General features: G+C 40.0%; 1 protein-coding gene across 1 annotated transcript in view; it reads left to right on the plus strand.

Annotated features, from left to right (window-relative positions):
• Positions 1-17,061, plus strand: part of GFRA1 (GDNF family receptor alpha 1) — a 194,848-nt gene that overhangs the window by 116,264 nt on the left and 61,523 nt on the right. The window contains exon 4 of the mRNA XM_077822013.1: positions 5,024-5,363. Within this exon, the coding sequence (XP_077678139.1) occupies positions 5,024-5,363 (340 nt within the window). The remainder of the gene's footprint in view (positions 1-5,023; positions 5,364-17,061) is intronic.

The raw sequence follows: 17,061 nt of genomic DNA on the forward strand, positions 1-17,061 counted from the left end.
CATGAGTCTGGTGACATTTGGTGCTTTTCTTAAAGCCCGGCTCCAAGAGACCAGTGATTGTGTGAGAATCTCAGCTTTATTTTTTAAGGTAAGTTTCTAGCCCTCAGGGTTGCAGAAAAAGCATGAAAATGTGACCTGCATGTGTATCTAAAGGCTGAGAAACGAGAAGACAAATAGAATCCCAAAATTCTAACATCCCATGATTTTTAAAGCCAGTCTCGTGATTTTTGGAGACTTGACCCATTATTTCTGCGCACTTGGGATTGGCAGTACATTATGTCCGAAGAGATGATGGTTTATTTGCCACCCTTGCATGCCACTGACAAGTGTCCTTTCACACTCCCTTCTCCGTCCTTATTCCTTCTACAAAATATGAGTAAATTGGTGCTGCGGTAGCAGCACCTTAATTAATGCAGGATCAGATTCTGCTCCTTTACTTATCCTGTTGGACAGTTTCAACCTTTGGCTTCTACATGCAGAGCTGTGCCACTCTTCTATGCAGGAACAAGCCCAAGGTAGTCACCAATAACATTTCACAATGTTCCCTTTCACCTAATTAACATTTACCGCAAAGATCGCAGTATTCCCTGTGCTAAGTACACTGAATAGCCTCATAATGCTAATTACTTGCAAAGAGCAATTGTAATTTTAATGGCAACCACTGTAAATTGCTGTTTATGTACTGTAAGAAAATTAAAATCTAAGTTTTGTTTATTCTAAAATTAATTTTGATACTTAGATTATCTGTTTTTTTTTTTGCAAAATACATCTATCAAAGGCAGGGAAATGATCTCAAATGTCCTTTGAGTTTGGTGGCAAAAATTTTAATAAGGGGCTCCCAGGATCTATGGAGCTCCTCTTCAAGTACATCACTGAGTTAATGGGCATTCTAGAGTCAACACCTTCCTGGACAGCCACAAAGCTTCACTATACACAGACTGAAAACTAGATGCAAGAAGGATGAAAGACGGACAACATAGGGAAAAGGGAAGGATTTTCTGGCCCGAGTCTGTGATACCTGTAATAATGATAAAGAAAGTAAGATGTAAACTATTTGTCTTTTAAACCTAAAATGTATTACATAGTTAATATCCGACAAGAGTCAGATTACTGCTTGTCTTCATAATTTGCATTTCATAAAACAGAGACTAGCTGAAATTGTGGCCTTAAATGTTACTACCATGCAAATAAACTGCAAGAACTTTTACAGTAAGTACTGTGCTAACTGTTTGTACCTACCAAAGGAGTTAAGAATAATTACATGATACTTTCACAATGTAAAATAACACATAAGTAGGCTCAGTTTGTAAATTTTAAATTAAATGTACATGATTTAAAGGCTCAGGAAAATCTGGCATTCATGAGCATGTTTGATTTATATGTTCATATTCAATGCAAACACTGTTGATTCTGATTGCATACCAGTGTATGACTCTAGTGTAAGTATTCATTTCAAAAAAGTTGACTATGTACAATATTGTGATAAATATACTCTAGCTGGGTTCACAAGTAGCAAAATAGAAAGGGCAAAAGGCAATTGGCAAAATTCAGACTGTTGCAGCCTTAAAGTAAAAAAGTAATCTCTGTGCTATATTGAGAGGTGACACAGAGTAGCGTAAGTTACATGTTGGATATAAAATGTATAATGCATATGAGTGAGTGTAAATATCACAGTAGCTTTCTGAACAATTTCTGCCAAGTACGACTTTCACTCAGCATAACTTTCACCACCGTTTTATTATCACTGCATTTGGCTTATGTACTTTAAGAAAATCATTAAAAATGTCACTTTTGATTTTTTTTTTGTCCCCCGAGATCCTAATCTTTAAAGCACTTTTTAATTTCATAGCAGCATTTACCATATTTTGGACCCTTAATAAAATCATATACATGATTGTAAACAAAGATGTGAACATACTGCTCTATTGTATCTTGCTTATTTTTAAATAATTCTTTAGACTATAGTGAATTATATGTTTGTGTTGGCATGTATCAGTTCCGAACTCATCCACAAATTCATACCAACTGATTATCCTAAGACATCCTAATTTAAACAGTTTGGTATAACATTTGCCTTCCAGGCACAAATAAGCATGTAATTACTCTGTAATCACGTCGTAATTAGTATGTACTATGCATATATTGCATAATTATATGCCCTACAGATGATGTGGTAATTATACTTGGATTTAGCATATAATTCTATATGCAGTATCACAGAGAAAAAACTTTGAGTTTAGAGTAAAGGTTATAATTATATGCTAATGTAGTACAATATTTTAACATTATTATAATGTTAAGATTATCCAAAAACCAAACATTTGAAAGTGATGAAAATCATTCTTATAGTTAGACATGCAACCTGAACTCTGTGGTGCTGGCTACTGTCTCCTCCATGGCAATATTGGCATATTTTGGTTTAGTATCTGTTCCAAGGACTTTGGAATAATTAAAATTATGTCCTTTTAATTAAAATATTATATATTCTATGGACCTGTCACAACTTGCTTCATCTGCATATGGAATTAGCTTTTCAAAAAACTATAATCTCTTGCTATTTATATAATTTTATGGCTCCATCCCCGTAGTATCTGAGCACCTCAAAAACATTAGTTTATCCTCACATATCCATCAGATAGGGAGCTATGTTATCCCCATTTTACAGATGGGAAAGTGAGACACAAAAAGATTTAGGTGACTTGCCCAAGGTCTCACTGTAAGCCTGTCAGAAAGTTGGGAATCAACTTCAGATCTCCTAAGATCCACTCCAGTATCAAACAAAAAACCTCCCTTCCTCTCTGAACTAAGTATACATGGTCTGGTGTAATATGATTTGAGTGATAGGGCCTGATTCTAATCTCACTTGCACTAGATCAACACTCTTTTGTTTCCAGTGAGTGTAAGTCAGATCAGAATCAGGCTAGTGATGCTGAAGGCCAATTTCCAGTCCAGTGGTATAAATCCAGAATAACTCCAATGAAATCACTGCAGTTCTGGATTTACACTACTGTAAGGGAGATCTGAAGTTGGTCTCTGTGGTCTGTATCTTGTGTTATGTTTTGACTATACGATCTCTCATCTAGATCTAGTGTTTAAACTTCAGACATTGAATGTAAGACCTGATTGGTCCCTCTGGTTTATAGTGGAATGTTGTATCTGTCCAGCTTTTGTATTTTATGAGGAGGATAAGACACAAACAATGGTAATCTATTTACTAAACAGGAAAGTGGGATGAAGAAAGGCTTGGAATGTGCAATGTAAAATTATTCTTCTGTGACTAGAACATATAGCTGGACTGGAAATAGATCAAGTGTTTGCTACTTTTGTGTTGGATCAGGCTTCAGAGATGTAGGTATGGGAGATTGTAGTATAATGCGTTGTTTATTTGAATCATACTGCCACTGAGTGACTGACCCTATAAAGGCTGATGAGTCTCAGCCCCACTTGTGCCACAGTCAACGCTCCTCCCCTGGTGCGGGGAAATGAAGAGGGTCATAAAAACAACAAGGAGTCTGGTGACACCTTAAAGACTAAAAGATTTATTTGGGCATAAACTGGTAAAAAACAACAACACTTCTTCAGGTGCCACCAGACTCCTTATTTTTTATGTGGATACAGACTAACACAACTACCCCCTGAAGAGGGTCATGTGACCCAATCATGCATTTGGAGTAGAAAAGGCTCTGATAGAGGAGAGATTTCAGCAGCAGCCTGGAGAAGGCTGCTGTGGGTTTCAGGAGCAGGAAGGCTCCTCTTCCAAAGTGGAATGAAAGCAAATTCATAAATATCCCAGAATTTTGGCCAGCTCTACCTCGGAGTAGCTTGAAAGACTCCAGGCAGTAAGACCCGGGGAGGATGAATATATGAACTCTTGAGTATTTTATTCTGGAACTACGTATGGTAATAAACCAGTCCAAGCTATTGGCTACAAGAAAGCCTTTGTGAATTACTGAGGAGCCCTGAAACTGAGGCAGGGATGCTGCAGGCCACGCATGCTCTGGATGCAGTGACCCTATTACAGTTTAAGAACTTGCAACATTGTTTTGCTGTTCATGCTTGCAATTGAAATGATGCATAATGGGGAGTTATGACTGTTTCTTGGATCTGCAATGTTGGGTGGGTCCTGACTATTTATGGCAATTAAAATTATTTGTCGACCCCTAACTCCAATTTTCTTCTTTGTCAAATGGTTGGGTTTTTGAAAATTTTAATATTCAGATAAATTCTACTAAATTTGCATAATTCCTTACAACTTTCACACTTACCTTAATGAAGTTTTTAGTCTGTACTTTTGCATAGTTTTGTATCCTTGTGTTAGCCTGTGTCTTTAACGCTGATTGTAACCTCCATAGAGTTTGTAAGGTTCAGGGTGCACCTATGGTCCTTTTAAGATTATCTTGCTTGTCCTGTAGAGGTGAGCATGGAGTTTACAAGATGTGTAGGATGGGCTTACAGAGCTCATACGTGGTTCACTGCACATGCTAACCTTTCAAGTTCTGTGGACTGTGTACCTTGTAAACAATGTATTAGTAAGCATGTAGTCTGTAAATTCTGCAGAATGAGCATATAAACTTTTTACAGGTTGGGAAGTATGGTTGTTGATATGGTTATTGAATGGTATTTATAGAGTTTTTGGAGAACTGACTAAACAGTAACCTGTGTCTTCACTGTCTTCTTTCACAGTCGACAGTTTTTCCATGTTGCAACTCCATTGATTTTAATGGAGTTACACCAGGGATTAATTAGCCCAATATGCTTTTACTGTATTTGTTTTACAGAGAAGATAAAGTGCAATGCTACTGACTTTAGTCATCCTTCATTTTCCACCATTATAATTTTAACATATGCTCATGCACTTTCTCTCTCATTGAATTATGAGCCAAAGAAGCATAAGAGGTGGACACGTTTTCTGGCAGCCAAGATTTCTTAGCTGACAAATATATGCTCAAGGTCTCATTAACCGTGAAATAGATACAAACATTGTAACGCAATATAAACCTGATATATTTCTTATTTTTTACAGTGGAGCCAGCACTTTCAAAGGGGAACAATTGTTTGGATGCAGCAAAAGCCTGTAACCTAAATGATACTTGCAAGAGGTTCAGATCTGCTTATATAACCCCCTGCACCAGCAGTACATCTAATGAAATCTGCAACAAGAGGAAGTGTCATAAGGCTCTCCGTCTATTTTTTGACAAAGTTCCCCCAAAGCACAGCTATGGGATGCTCTTCTGCTCCTGTCGAGACATAGCCTGTACAGAAAGGAGACGGCAGACTATTGTTCCTGTGTGTTCGTATGAAGACAAGGAGAAACCAAACTGCTTGAATTTACAAGATTCCTGCAAGAAGAATTACATCTGCAGGTAAGATAGTACATGGCAGGGAAGTGATTAATGAGGTAGCAGGGAGAACCTTTGGAGCTGCTGAAATTGCCAAGACTCCAAATCAGAATTTCCACTGGGGAACAGGACAGTTGGGGCCGGGGGGACTTGACATCTTCAACTGAACAACAAAAGTCTGCATCTGGTTACAGTATATGTCTTCTCAGAAACTGTAACTACTCACTACATGATGGAATGATCTTTTACCCCCCTAGGAAAGATATAAAAACAGAAAGCTGTTTCCTACAAAATTTTGTTGGAAACCTTTCCTTTACGTGTCTTCATGAAGTGATGACTTAGAATATTTTTTTCATAACTGACAAGCTGCAAGAGCTGATGGGAAATCTTAATAATAATTGAACACTCTAACACTGCTTATGAATATTAGTGTAACTGTTAGTGGATAAAAGCCATAGCCAGGACCTTATTCACAGCCCTAGCATGCAGGTTGCTCACAGGGTTTTTCTGCACTGTCTGGGAATCCTCCCTCTCAGGCTTTCAGAGCTGCAGTAGGCTTGGGACTGTTTTGTCCCACCTCGGTATCCCCACAGATATTTGTGTTTGACTGATGTATTCGTAGTTGTTGATTCACTGGTCCAGCTCCCAGCCCTCTTCCTCCTCTGTGTACCTGGGCAGTGGGTGCCCCCAGAGGACATAGGTTTCCTGGGCAGAAGGGGTCCTCATGCCCTGAGCAAGCTCCCTGCCCTGGTTCTGCTGCACACAGGACCTTCTATACCTCTAGGAAACCTCGTACTCCCAGTTACATTCTGTATGTTTATATTAGAAAGCCATTGTACTAATGCCGTATTTTAAAAGTTATAAAAGTTAGATTCTCATTAATTGCCAGTGGATAGGTCCCAATGTGTATTACCCAAATGTTGTGTATTAGCAATGAAAACAAACATTTTAAGAAGTCAAGGATACTGTAGTAAATTATTTGAGTGTGTTTCATATATATTTTGACTGCCCTGGAGTATATTTTGTAGAAATAATTAAGATTTAATATGATTATGTGGCCTCACTGTAGTATTCTACTATTAAACCTTTGGGCTGGATCCTAAAGTGTGCCTGAGCTCTGCTCTGTGCACCTTGCCTGAGCTCTGCTCTGTGCACCTGAGAAGGTGGCATAAATAGCCTTCTTCCCTCTCTGTCCTTGGAGAGGCATAGGGGCCAAATTGGAATAGCCTATGGTCTGCTCTAAGTTGTGTCAGTTGCAGTTGGAGTCATTGTGGATAGTTCTCTGAAAACATCCACTCAGTGTGCAGGGGCAGTCAAAAAAGCTAACAAAATGTTGGGAATCATTAAGAAAGGGATAGGTAATAAGACAGGAAATATCATATTGCCCCTGTATACATGCATGATATGCCCACATCTTGAATACTACTTGTAAATGTGGTTGCCCCATCTCAAAAAAGATATATTGGATTTGGAAAAGGTTCAGAAAAGGGCAACAAAAATGATTAGGGATATGGAACGGCTGCCGTATGAGGAGAAATTAATAAGACTGGGACTCTTCCACTTGGAAAAGAGACGACGAAGGGGGGGATATGATAGAGGTCTATAAAATCATGACTGGTGTGGAGAAAGTAAATAAGGAAGTGCTATTTACTCCTCCTCATAACACAAGAACTACTTCATAGGCAGCAGGTTTAAAACAAACAAAAGGAAGTATTTTTTCACACGACACACAGTCAACCTGTGGAACTCCTTTCCAAAGGATGTTGTGAAGCTCAAGACTGTAATAGGGTTCAAAAAAGAACTAGATAAATTCATGGAGGATAGGTCCATCAGTGGCTATTAGCCAGAATGGACAGGGATGGTGTCCCTAGCCACTGTTTGCCAGAAGCTGGAAATGGGTGATAGGGGATAGATCACTTGATGATTACCTGTTCTGTTTATTCCCCCTGGGGCACCTGGCATTGGCCACTGCTGAAAGACAGGGTACTGGGCTAGATGGATCTTTGGTCTGACCCAGTATGGCTTTCTTATGTTGTAATGCCCCCCACAGAGCCATTCCAGCAGCTCACCGTCCCCAGAATGCAGCACACACTCTTCATCACGGGAGCAGGGAGTGAGTGGCATAGAGCAGGCTACATCAGCTTTTCAACACCCAAGGATTCCTATGCAAGGAAAATCCCCAGCTGCCTGTTAAGGTTAAGGTAGCTTTTGGCCCCTCTGCCATACTACTGGAGCCAAGGTTCTGGCCTCTACTGGAAAATGGGGCAAGGCCACTGATTCTGAGAATTATGATCTGTAGGGACTAATGGACTAAGAAGTAGAGAGGGTTCTCTATTCTAGTTATAATAACTATTTGCATTCAGAAAGTACATGTTCACCAGGTTCTCAAAATGCTTTCCCAAGGTTATTTGCCCTGATCTTAACCCTGGGTAATAGGGTTATATTATACCCATTATACTGATGGATAAAATAAGGAACAGTTAAATGACTTGCCCCAGGTTACATAGTAAATCACCAGTGGAACCAGGAATAGAATCCAAGAGTCTTGACTTTCAGGCATCACCACACAAACACATTGCTTCCCGTTAGGAATATGTACTTACAATACAGTATGTGCAAAGGGAGTGGAAAATTGTGGGGGGAAAAAAGGTTACGTTTCACTGGCCTCTAGCATATCCCATTAATGGGAGACTCAAATCCACAGACTTCTTCTTGAGCTCTTGTCACCGTTGAGTGGACAGTATCATACTTGAGTAAATGTACAGTGAACCTCTTCAAAAGTTGCACCATTTTTGATTGATTCTAGAGTTTTCAGTGACATGGTACCCATCTAGAGGAGACTAAAACTAGAAATGGTAATGTCTTTCAGAACGGTCTGAGTCCTTATGGGCATCCACTGTAATTTGCTCCACTGCCCATATATGTTCTGTTTTACATCTTAATATTTAATTTTGTTTTTACTATTTTGATAAGCAGAACAGTTATTTTTGTTAGGATGAAATGTCCATCTCATAAATTGATTTGGATTTGATGAGATTAATGTGGTGATTTAGTCTACCCGCCATATTGCCAGGCAGAATTGATTTTTTTATTATTATTATTTATTACTATTCATAAGCCATCCCTGATAAATGTGATTCAAGGCTTGATCTGATTCCTGTCCCCAGGGACTTATTCCAAAGCCTCTCTTGGCAGCTACTTCCACTGCCCAAACTGTTCTCAGTTATGGGGCCAAATGCTACCCACACTTAGTCCCTGAGCTGAATGTCTCAGACAGGGTCAGGGAAGAGTTCTTTCTCCAACCCAGTGGCTTGACACTGTGCACTGCTACTATACCTTACAAACTGTGTTTCCGTGCATCCTGTATGTTTAGGCTTGTGGATGCACATAGTCCTAGAACACCTGGCTTCCTGTCCTCTACCTCAATCCCAAGCCCCTTCTTCCTTGTGCATGGCTTCTCTAGAGTTCCATCCTGCCTGCCATACCTCCCTGAGCAGCAGAGCAATGGTATTTCCACAGGTTTCAGAGTAACAGCCGTGTTAGTCTGTATTCGCAAAAAGAAAAGGAGTACTTGTGGCACCTTAGAGACTAGCAAATTTATTTGAGCATGAGCTTTCGTGAGCTACAGCTCACTTCATCGGATGCATACAGTATTTTCAGCCAAGGTTCCACTGCATTCAGTGCCCGTGGGGTGGATTTATCCCATAAAGATTTTCCTATTACTTACGCTGCAGCCGGGAATATTTAGTGTAAGTGCTGCCATTACTACTTCTGTGTTTGTTGTCAGCTCTGGTCAAATGTCGTCTCAGCAGCTAAGTTGTTCAATAGTATTTTATTTAATCAGATTTCATTAATCTTGCCCTGATTTTATGCCTTTTATATTACATCACTGCACAATCCAGCTTGGTAAAAATTGCAATTACCATTGCCCAAAGCTACAACCAGCGCTAAAATGAAAATTGATTTCTTACCAGGTTTCCTATTGCGTTCGTTTGCATACAAATGTCAGTTCAGAAAGTTTGGGCTCTTTTCTGGCTCAGGGACCCATTGTTTCGTGGGTGTGGGTATGCAGAGGTACAGCACTAGTGTGGAGCACACTGATGGCATTGTGGGAGCATACCAATGTGCAGCAGCACTTCTGTCTCCTTTCTGGAGGTACAAAATGTCTCCTCCCTTCCCAGTTGCAGATGACCAACTGGTGAAGACAGTCATGCTTGACCCACCCTCCCAGGCATTGTGGGGACTGATACTGACATTGTGTCATTCCCTGACCATGGACTCATGGAGAGCAATACCCAGTCTTATGGCTGCTCCATATGTATGTGGTGGAGTACTCTTCTATCCCTCCTTCTCTGGCCCCTCTATACAGAGCCAGCCATAACTGTCCCCATGTCTAGTGAAATGGTAGTAGCAGGCTTTTTCAAGTACCTTCACGTTTCTTTCTTCTCCCAGCAGACTGGGAAGAAAGGCAACAGCTAGTGTTGAGATCCAGAAATACCCAGTCCATGTAGTGGTACCAGAGCCTAAATTAAAATAATTTAAACCCATGGCCTTTAAGCACTTTTTTCTGACTCCAAGGTTTTTTTTTTGTTTTGTTTTATTTTGAAGGTAGAAGGAAAAAATAAATGAAGTAATACTTACAAGCACATATTTTAACCACAGTGAAATCCTCATTTGCGAAGAGTTGTTTATTTGCGTGTATATCACGCATATTTAAGCACTTTCAGTATTATTCAGGACACTGGCACATCCTTTTCTCAAAGGCCTCCTAAAATGCTCTCAGACTGTTTACATGGACAGCATTTGTTAATACAAATGTTTGGGCCTGCAAACACTGATGCACAAAATATCTAGTTACTATACACAAATATCTATTTACATGCTTAGTTTTGGACGTCTTTGAAAATTTCACCCTAGCTATGCAGAACACTGAATCTGTCATAAAAACAGGATAAGTACAGGAAAACAACTGGGCCAAACTACAGATACTGTCAACCCATTACTGAGATGATAGGTTAATTAACTTAATTTCCTTCTTCATTGTTCAGAAATGTACATAATCAGCTAGACAAAATAAACTTTTGAACCATGGAAAGAGGGACCAGAAATGTCAGTAAATGCAGATAAGTTCTGGTTTATGTAAAGAATCCTAATTTTCGGTAAATGGCCATGATGTCTTAAAAAAAAATGATCAGGATATCAAATAATTTTTTTTGTTACCACCTACCTAACTGCTACCTCTCCTTGCACTACAGCTCATGTACAAGTTTGAAACCCAGTCTTTCAGGCATGCATTAAAAATGTTAATACTAAAAATGAGCATTGGTAACTTCTTATTCATGTTGATAAACAGATCTTCTAAAGACAGTCATCATGCTGTCTGAAGCTGTCTAAAACAGTGTGTGGTCCTGGCACAGTTAAAACATCAAAGGAACCCTATTTTATGACTGCTTGAATCACAAATTGAAACTAGTATGTTTTAGGACATCATTTTGCTTAGCCAAGAACGGCCATACTGGGTCAGACCAAAGGTTGATATAGCCGAGTATCCTGTCAGCTGACAGTGGCCAATGCCAGTGCCCCAGAGGGAATGAACAGAACAGGCAATCAGCAAGTGATTCATCCCCTGTAGCCCATTCCCAGCTTCTGCCAAACAGGCTAGGGACACCAACTCTGCCCATCCTGGCTAATAGCCATTGATGGTAGGGTTGTCAGGTGTCTGATTTTGAACTGGAACACCCAGTTGAAGGTTCCCTGGCGGCTCCAGTCAGCACTGCCGACTAGGCCATTAAAAGTGCAGTTTGCAGTGCTGCAGGTCTAAAGCAGGCTAATGCCTATCTGTCCTGGCACCGTGCTGTGCCCTGAAAGCAGCCAGCAGGTCCGGCTCCTAGGCAGGGGGGCCACAGGGCTCCATGCACTGCCCCCGCCCTGAGTTCCGGCTCCGCACTCCCATTGGCTGGAAACTGTGATCAGTGGGAGCTGGGGGGCAGTGCCTGCAGGGGTTGGGGAGAGAAGCAGTGTCTGTGGGCAAGTGCAGCGCGCGGAGCCTCCTCCTCCCTCCCACCTAGGAGCTGGAACTGCTGACCACTTCCAGGGCACAGCGTGATGCCAGGACAGGCAGGAAGCCTGCCTTAGACCTGCTGCGCCACTGACCAGGAGCTGCCCGAGATAAGCCTGCTCCCCAAACCCCTACCTCAACCCGCAGCACCCTCTCACATGCCAAATCCCTCTGCCTCACAACCCCTACTGCACCCCAACCTCCTCATCCCCAGCCCCACCCAAGAGCCCTCACCCACTCCCACACCCCTGCCCCAGCCCAGTGAAAGTGAGGGTGTGGGAGAGTGAACCACCAAGGGAGGGGAAATATAGTGAATGGAGGGCGGGGAAGGGGCGGGGCTAGGGTATTTGGTTTTGTGCGATTAGAAAGTTGGCAACTCTAATTGATGGACCTGTCCTCCATGAATTTATTTAGTTCTAGCTGAAGGACGCTATGCCACATTTCTGCTGCAGTTATAATCTACAGTATCTCAAGACATTGTTTTCCTTATATAATGAAAGTATCTCTATTACTTGGGCTTTTTGAATAATATAGGTTTTGATTAGGTGCACCTTCCAAATCATTAATAAGGTTCTAAGCAGAGTAAAAGTGAATTGGACACATAATTTATTAAAAGAACAGAAAAGTCGCACAATATTAATCCATTCATACTGTACAATAAAGATCTGAAGAGAATTGGGAATATAGTAGAACAAAATAAGTCAACTCTTGTTAAAATAAGAATAAATTAAAGAATGTACGTTTCTTATCCTCTACACCTACCATACTCAAAATGGTCAAAGAAAGCAGTTTGGCTGATTTTTAATTGGAAGCAGCCAAAAAATAATTCTTGACTTGTTTCAGAAACTAGATGCTTTTTTCCCCCCCTTAAAATAAATGAATTATACATCATATTTAAAGATCAGGTTTTGCAGTATTGTAATTAGCACCTCAGTGGTGATTAGGACTATTTGGTGTTATAAAAAATAAAATAGCCAAGTAATTTATATGCCCATGCAGCACCTAATTTAAACAGTATTTTTCCCTGATATGCATTGCATATTGTGGTACCGTTTTAATGACTATAAACAAATGTCCCATTGCATATCTATGGACTGGTCCTTTCACATATAGGAAAAACTTTCCTCTCTGAACTCGCCTGTGTGGAACAGCTTCAGAATATGCAATAAAAAATATGCAGAGAGGATCAGAGAAGAGAAATATTTCCTAAATGTATAGTATATCTACACTATGTCCATGCACAATAAATACTTTACAGCTTTCATATATTTGGTGCAAGATATACTAATGGGGCTTGATGCTCAGACATCTGCTCCCAGTTGTAGATGAACATACCTGCACGCACTGTTTGGTGTACCAATGTCTGCAGTTGCAGGTCACGATTCTGTGGTGTAGAAGCATAAGTCTTAAAATTTAGGTTTCAACAACCCATTCATGCAAATTAAATTTTGCATGTGACAGCTCTGTGATCTGTACACACAAGTATACAAATTTTAACTGCAGATGTGCAAGTGTGTGTTTGTGTGTGCGTGTTTGCATGCATAAAACTGTGCACACAAAATGGAGTCTGGAATCACTAAAAATCAGATGTTATATTTCTTAGAAGTCTGAAAAAGTTAACACAGACTGTAATGATTATTTTTAAGTCCTTTACAGACTTAAGAAGTATTATTTACCCAATAAAGGAGCTACTACATCTATACCCAGCTTCTACAAGACATGTGCAAAACTGCAAGTGCATTTTGCATGCACTGTTTGAAAATGTGGGCTTTAATATGTAAAGTGACATTGAGGGTTTGTTTCTGTAGTACTTGGCATTCAGAACTCCTATTCCAGTAATCTGAGCGATCTCAGTGCGTATGAAAGGATCAGACATTTAGCAAACTAGGAAATTTCCTGCAGACCATGTCCCCTCATGAATATGGTGCCCTGGGCAGCATTGTCTTCTAGTGGCTTCTTAAGCACTGTGGAGATGTTTGTGTGTAGACGTTATGGTGGTAGGGAATCTTTAGTTCCATCCTGTCCCTTTTATTCTCCTGGTGCAAGGGTAATGGAGTCTAGCAGCTTGAGCGTTCTTAGGGTACAGCTTTAATGAGAATCAGGGATGTGCGCTCTGGTGGATTTTGATAGCTTCAGGGGAGGGAAAAAGGGGTGCTTATTCTTTCCTCATATTTTCTGTGCTTTAGAAGCAAAATGGGAAAATGAAAGAATCTGTTTCTTTCTCAGTTCTCCTACCCTTTATCTTTCCTCTTCCCTTTCTAGATTTCCCCATAACTATTAAGCCGCCTCATATCTCACTATTGCTATCTATCTGCCACGTTATTCATTCTCTCGTATATACTCTCAAGTCCTCCCCCAGCTGTACACCATTTCCTGTATTTTCTTTTCGCCCTCCCCCAGAATCCTGCCAAGTCCATCCCTCACTTATAGTGGAAGGGAGGAGAGCAGAAGCATGGATGTCAGCATCCCGTCTGGGCTGGTATCCCATGCTGGTATGGGTGCAGCTGGTTTGCTAGGCTGACCAAATGCCCACTGTCTCAGACTCCATATGGATCTAACTCTGTGTGGGAGGGGTCGCTTACGAGGGTGCTCATTGGGAGTTTTCATGGAGGACAAGGTAACAGCAGATTGTCACTGTGAAGTCTAGAAAGTCAGAGTCAGCACGAAGCAATGGAAAAAGCTCACTAACGTGGCTAAGAGCTCTCTTTGTTTCGAATATCACCAGGTTGACTCATCACTGAATTTTGTGGTCTGTTACCATCCAGTTTTTAAGTTCTCAGCTATTTTTGGCTTTTTTACACACACTGCTTTACAAATTACAACCAGGTGACAGCAGAGGCATTCAGTTACTGGTGATTGTATTATAGACCCGGAGTGGTCTCTGCAATGCATATATATATATATGTCCATTTTTCACTCGCAGCTGGCTGGCAGCTGTTTCAGGTGGTTAGTCTGCTTTGGGTTTTGCAAACTGGGACCCCACAGTAGTTTATGTAAAATTGTCTGGGACCAGACCTGAAAAAAAGGACATTCCTGATTATCTTACACATCAATTCCTGATTATCCTACCCTACTTAATACAAAAAAAAAAAAAGATTGTTTTCAGGGGGACCAGAAGCTAGTATGTTTTGTGGGGGAAATAGGGTGGGTTTCCAGAAAATTTTTTTGCTAGCCTGGCAAAAAGTGCTAATGCAGGTTCTGCAAAATAATCAAAAACCCACTAAATTAATGAGAAGTTAAGACTGAGCTATTTAATAGTGCAAAAGTCAGGAAACAGTCAGAGAGGTAAGGTCACCACTGTAATGTCAATTTTACCCACTTGCACATATTCATTACAGCAACGTCTTTAATGAGCAGCCTATAATAGGCTTAGGATTACTTTGTTTTTAGTAAACATAGTGTGTTTTACATTTCTTGCCTTTGAATGTCATTCGTGCAAGCTTCAAAACTAATCGACCGATTTTCAGTTGTTCTCTCATTTGTATATAATTCAACATAGACATGAACAATCCTTTCCTAAAGCGTGGCCAGAAATCCCTTTGGAATTTAACAACAAACATCCAGCAAAACAAAAGAAAACAAAACATCCTCCTTCCCTAAGTGCACAGAACTGTTTTTGAGGTGCTAAAATCTGGCTAACCATTCCTCATTTATACTTTCTATGTTCTGCACAAGAGGGTATTGAGGATTAGAAGCCTGTTGGATGATTGACAGTCTGGAGTGATGGAGCCCCTCTAAACAGCAAACAAGAATATAGTAATTATACAAATAGCTCAGATCTGTCTTGCTGCCAAAACTTTCATACAACTCCTTGCTTTACAGCCAGGAGATCCTCTCTCAGATTCGTTTCGTGCTTTAAGAAGCAGCAACTAGATAGTATCTTCCAATTGAGGTCTTTTGTCAAACAATTCTGAAATTTCGGAGCAAAAGACTGTTCAGTCAAGTAGAACTTTTCAGGGATTCCTGAAACCCTCAGTAACCAAGGGAAATGAGTGTAGTTCTCCTCTCCCTGTACTATAAAAAATAAAAGTTATATGTCTTAACATGGTCAAAGAACTATTTGATTTCTGCCAACTTCTGTTTTGTAAGATGTAGCTTTGGTGATGTCTCTGATACTGCTCAAGTCCTGCTATGACTTTTAGATTATTTTTCAGTATAAAAGCTAACAGTAGCATTCAGTATTCATTGTTACCTGTCTGCAGTGTCCCCACAAAATGGAAAGAAGGACTGAACTGAGTGGACAAACATACAGTGATCGTCAAATGATTTGGGATACAAAAGATTGTACTTAGTATCCCTAGTATATCACTGTGTCTGAAAAGGTCACTTTTTTGTTTAAATCGGTGATGCAAGAATACTGCCTTTTTATTACTTCTACATGGAGTAAAATAGGAATGTAGACTGTAGGTTAGAATCTTAATTAAAGGAAGTGGAGTTGCAACAGTTTGAATTTGGCCCATTTTGTTTTGTTTCCTCATCACAGTAGGAACATTAAGCTGCTTTTTAACGTTACATACTGCGACATAGAAATCATAAAAAGAAAAGGAGTACTTGTGGCACCTTAGAGACTAACCAATTTATTTGAGCATGAGCTTTCGAAAGCTCATGCTCAAATAAATTGGTTAGTCTCTAAGGTGCCACAAGTACTCCTTTTCTTTTTGCAAATACAGACTAACACGGCTGTTACTCTGAAACCTGTCATAGAAATCATAGAATATCAGGGTTGGAAGGGACTTCAGGAGGTCATCTAGTCCACCCCCCTGCTCAAAGCAGGACCAATCCCTAATTTTTGCCCCAGATCCCTAAATGGCCTCCTCAAAGATTGAACTCACAACCCTGGGTTTAGCAGGCCAATGCTCAAACCACTGAGCTATCCCTCCCCAAGCTTAGTCAGAAATACCAGACTACTGCCCTAAACCAGGAAAGTGTAACTTTAAGCAACACAAGCTATTACATCAAATTCATCCTTGGTGTAACTCCACTGAAATCAGTGGAGTTATACCGAAGGTGAATTTGGCCATTATATAGGCAAATCTGCAGGCAGTGTTAAGTAAAAGAATGTCAACTGATTCTACTATTACACTATATTGGACTTAGTAAAGGTTATTTATATCACTCTACATCAGACCACAGTGAGAATATTTCTAATTGCAGCTCATATTTTAAAACAGCTCAATGACAATGTAAGCACTGGAACTAGTAGATGATTATCTGTTTCTCATCAGAGCTCTTTGACATGCACTTGCATATTTGTGAATTTCAGATATTTAAATTTTTATTCTACAACTTCACTTTCATTAATTTTAAATACTGCCATCTTTGTGTTCCTTCTACTGTTGAATAAAATCCAGATTTGAAGTAAGGTACTGATATCTACAGAGAATACAAAGCAAAGTTAGAACTGAGCTAGTTATGTGTGATTTTTTGATTTTCTTCTAGCTCTGAAATAAGTAACATAGAGAAAGTTTCATGCTGTATGTTCACTGTTCAGTATAGATTTACTGTACCATTTGACTGTGACCTTGCCTCGGATTAATATATGATTTACATTCATATATTCTTGGCCATAGTTGCCATTATGGATATTTTCAGCTGAGACAAAAGACTAGATGAGACAAGACTGTTATATTTTCAAGTCTCTACTTTTAAGTATTTTCTCATGGT

Source organism: Eretmochelys imbricata, chromosome 7 (assembly GCF_965152235.1).
Source record: "Eretmochelys imbricata isolate rEreImb1 chromosome 7, rEreImb1.hap1, whole genome shotgun sequence".
Lineage (NCBI taxonomy): Eukaryota > Metazoa > Chordata > Testudines > Cheloniidae > Eretmochelys > Eretmochelys imbricata.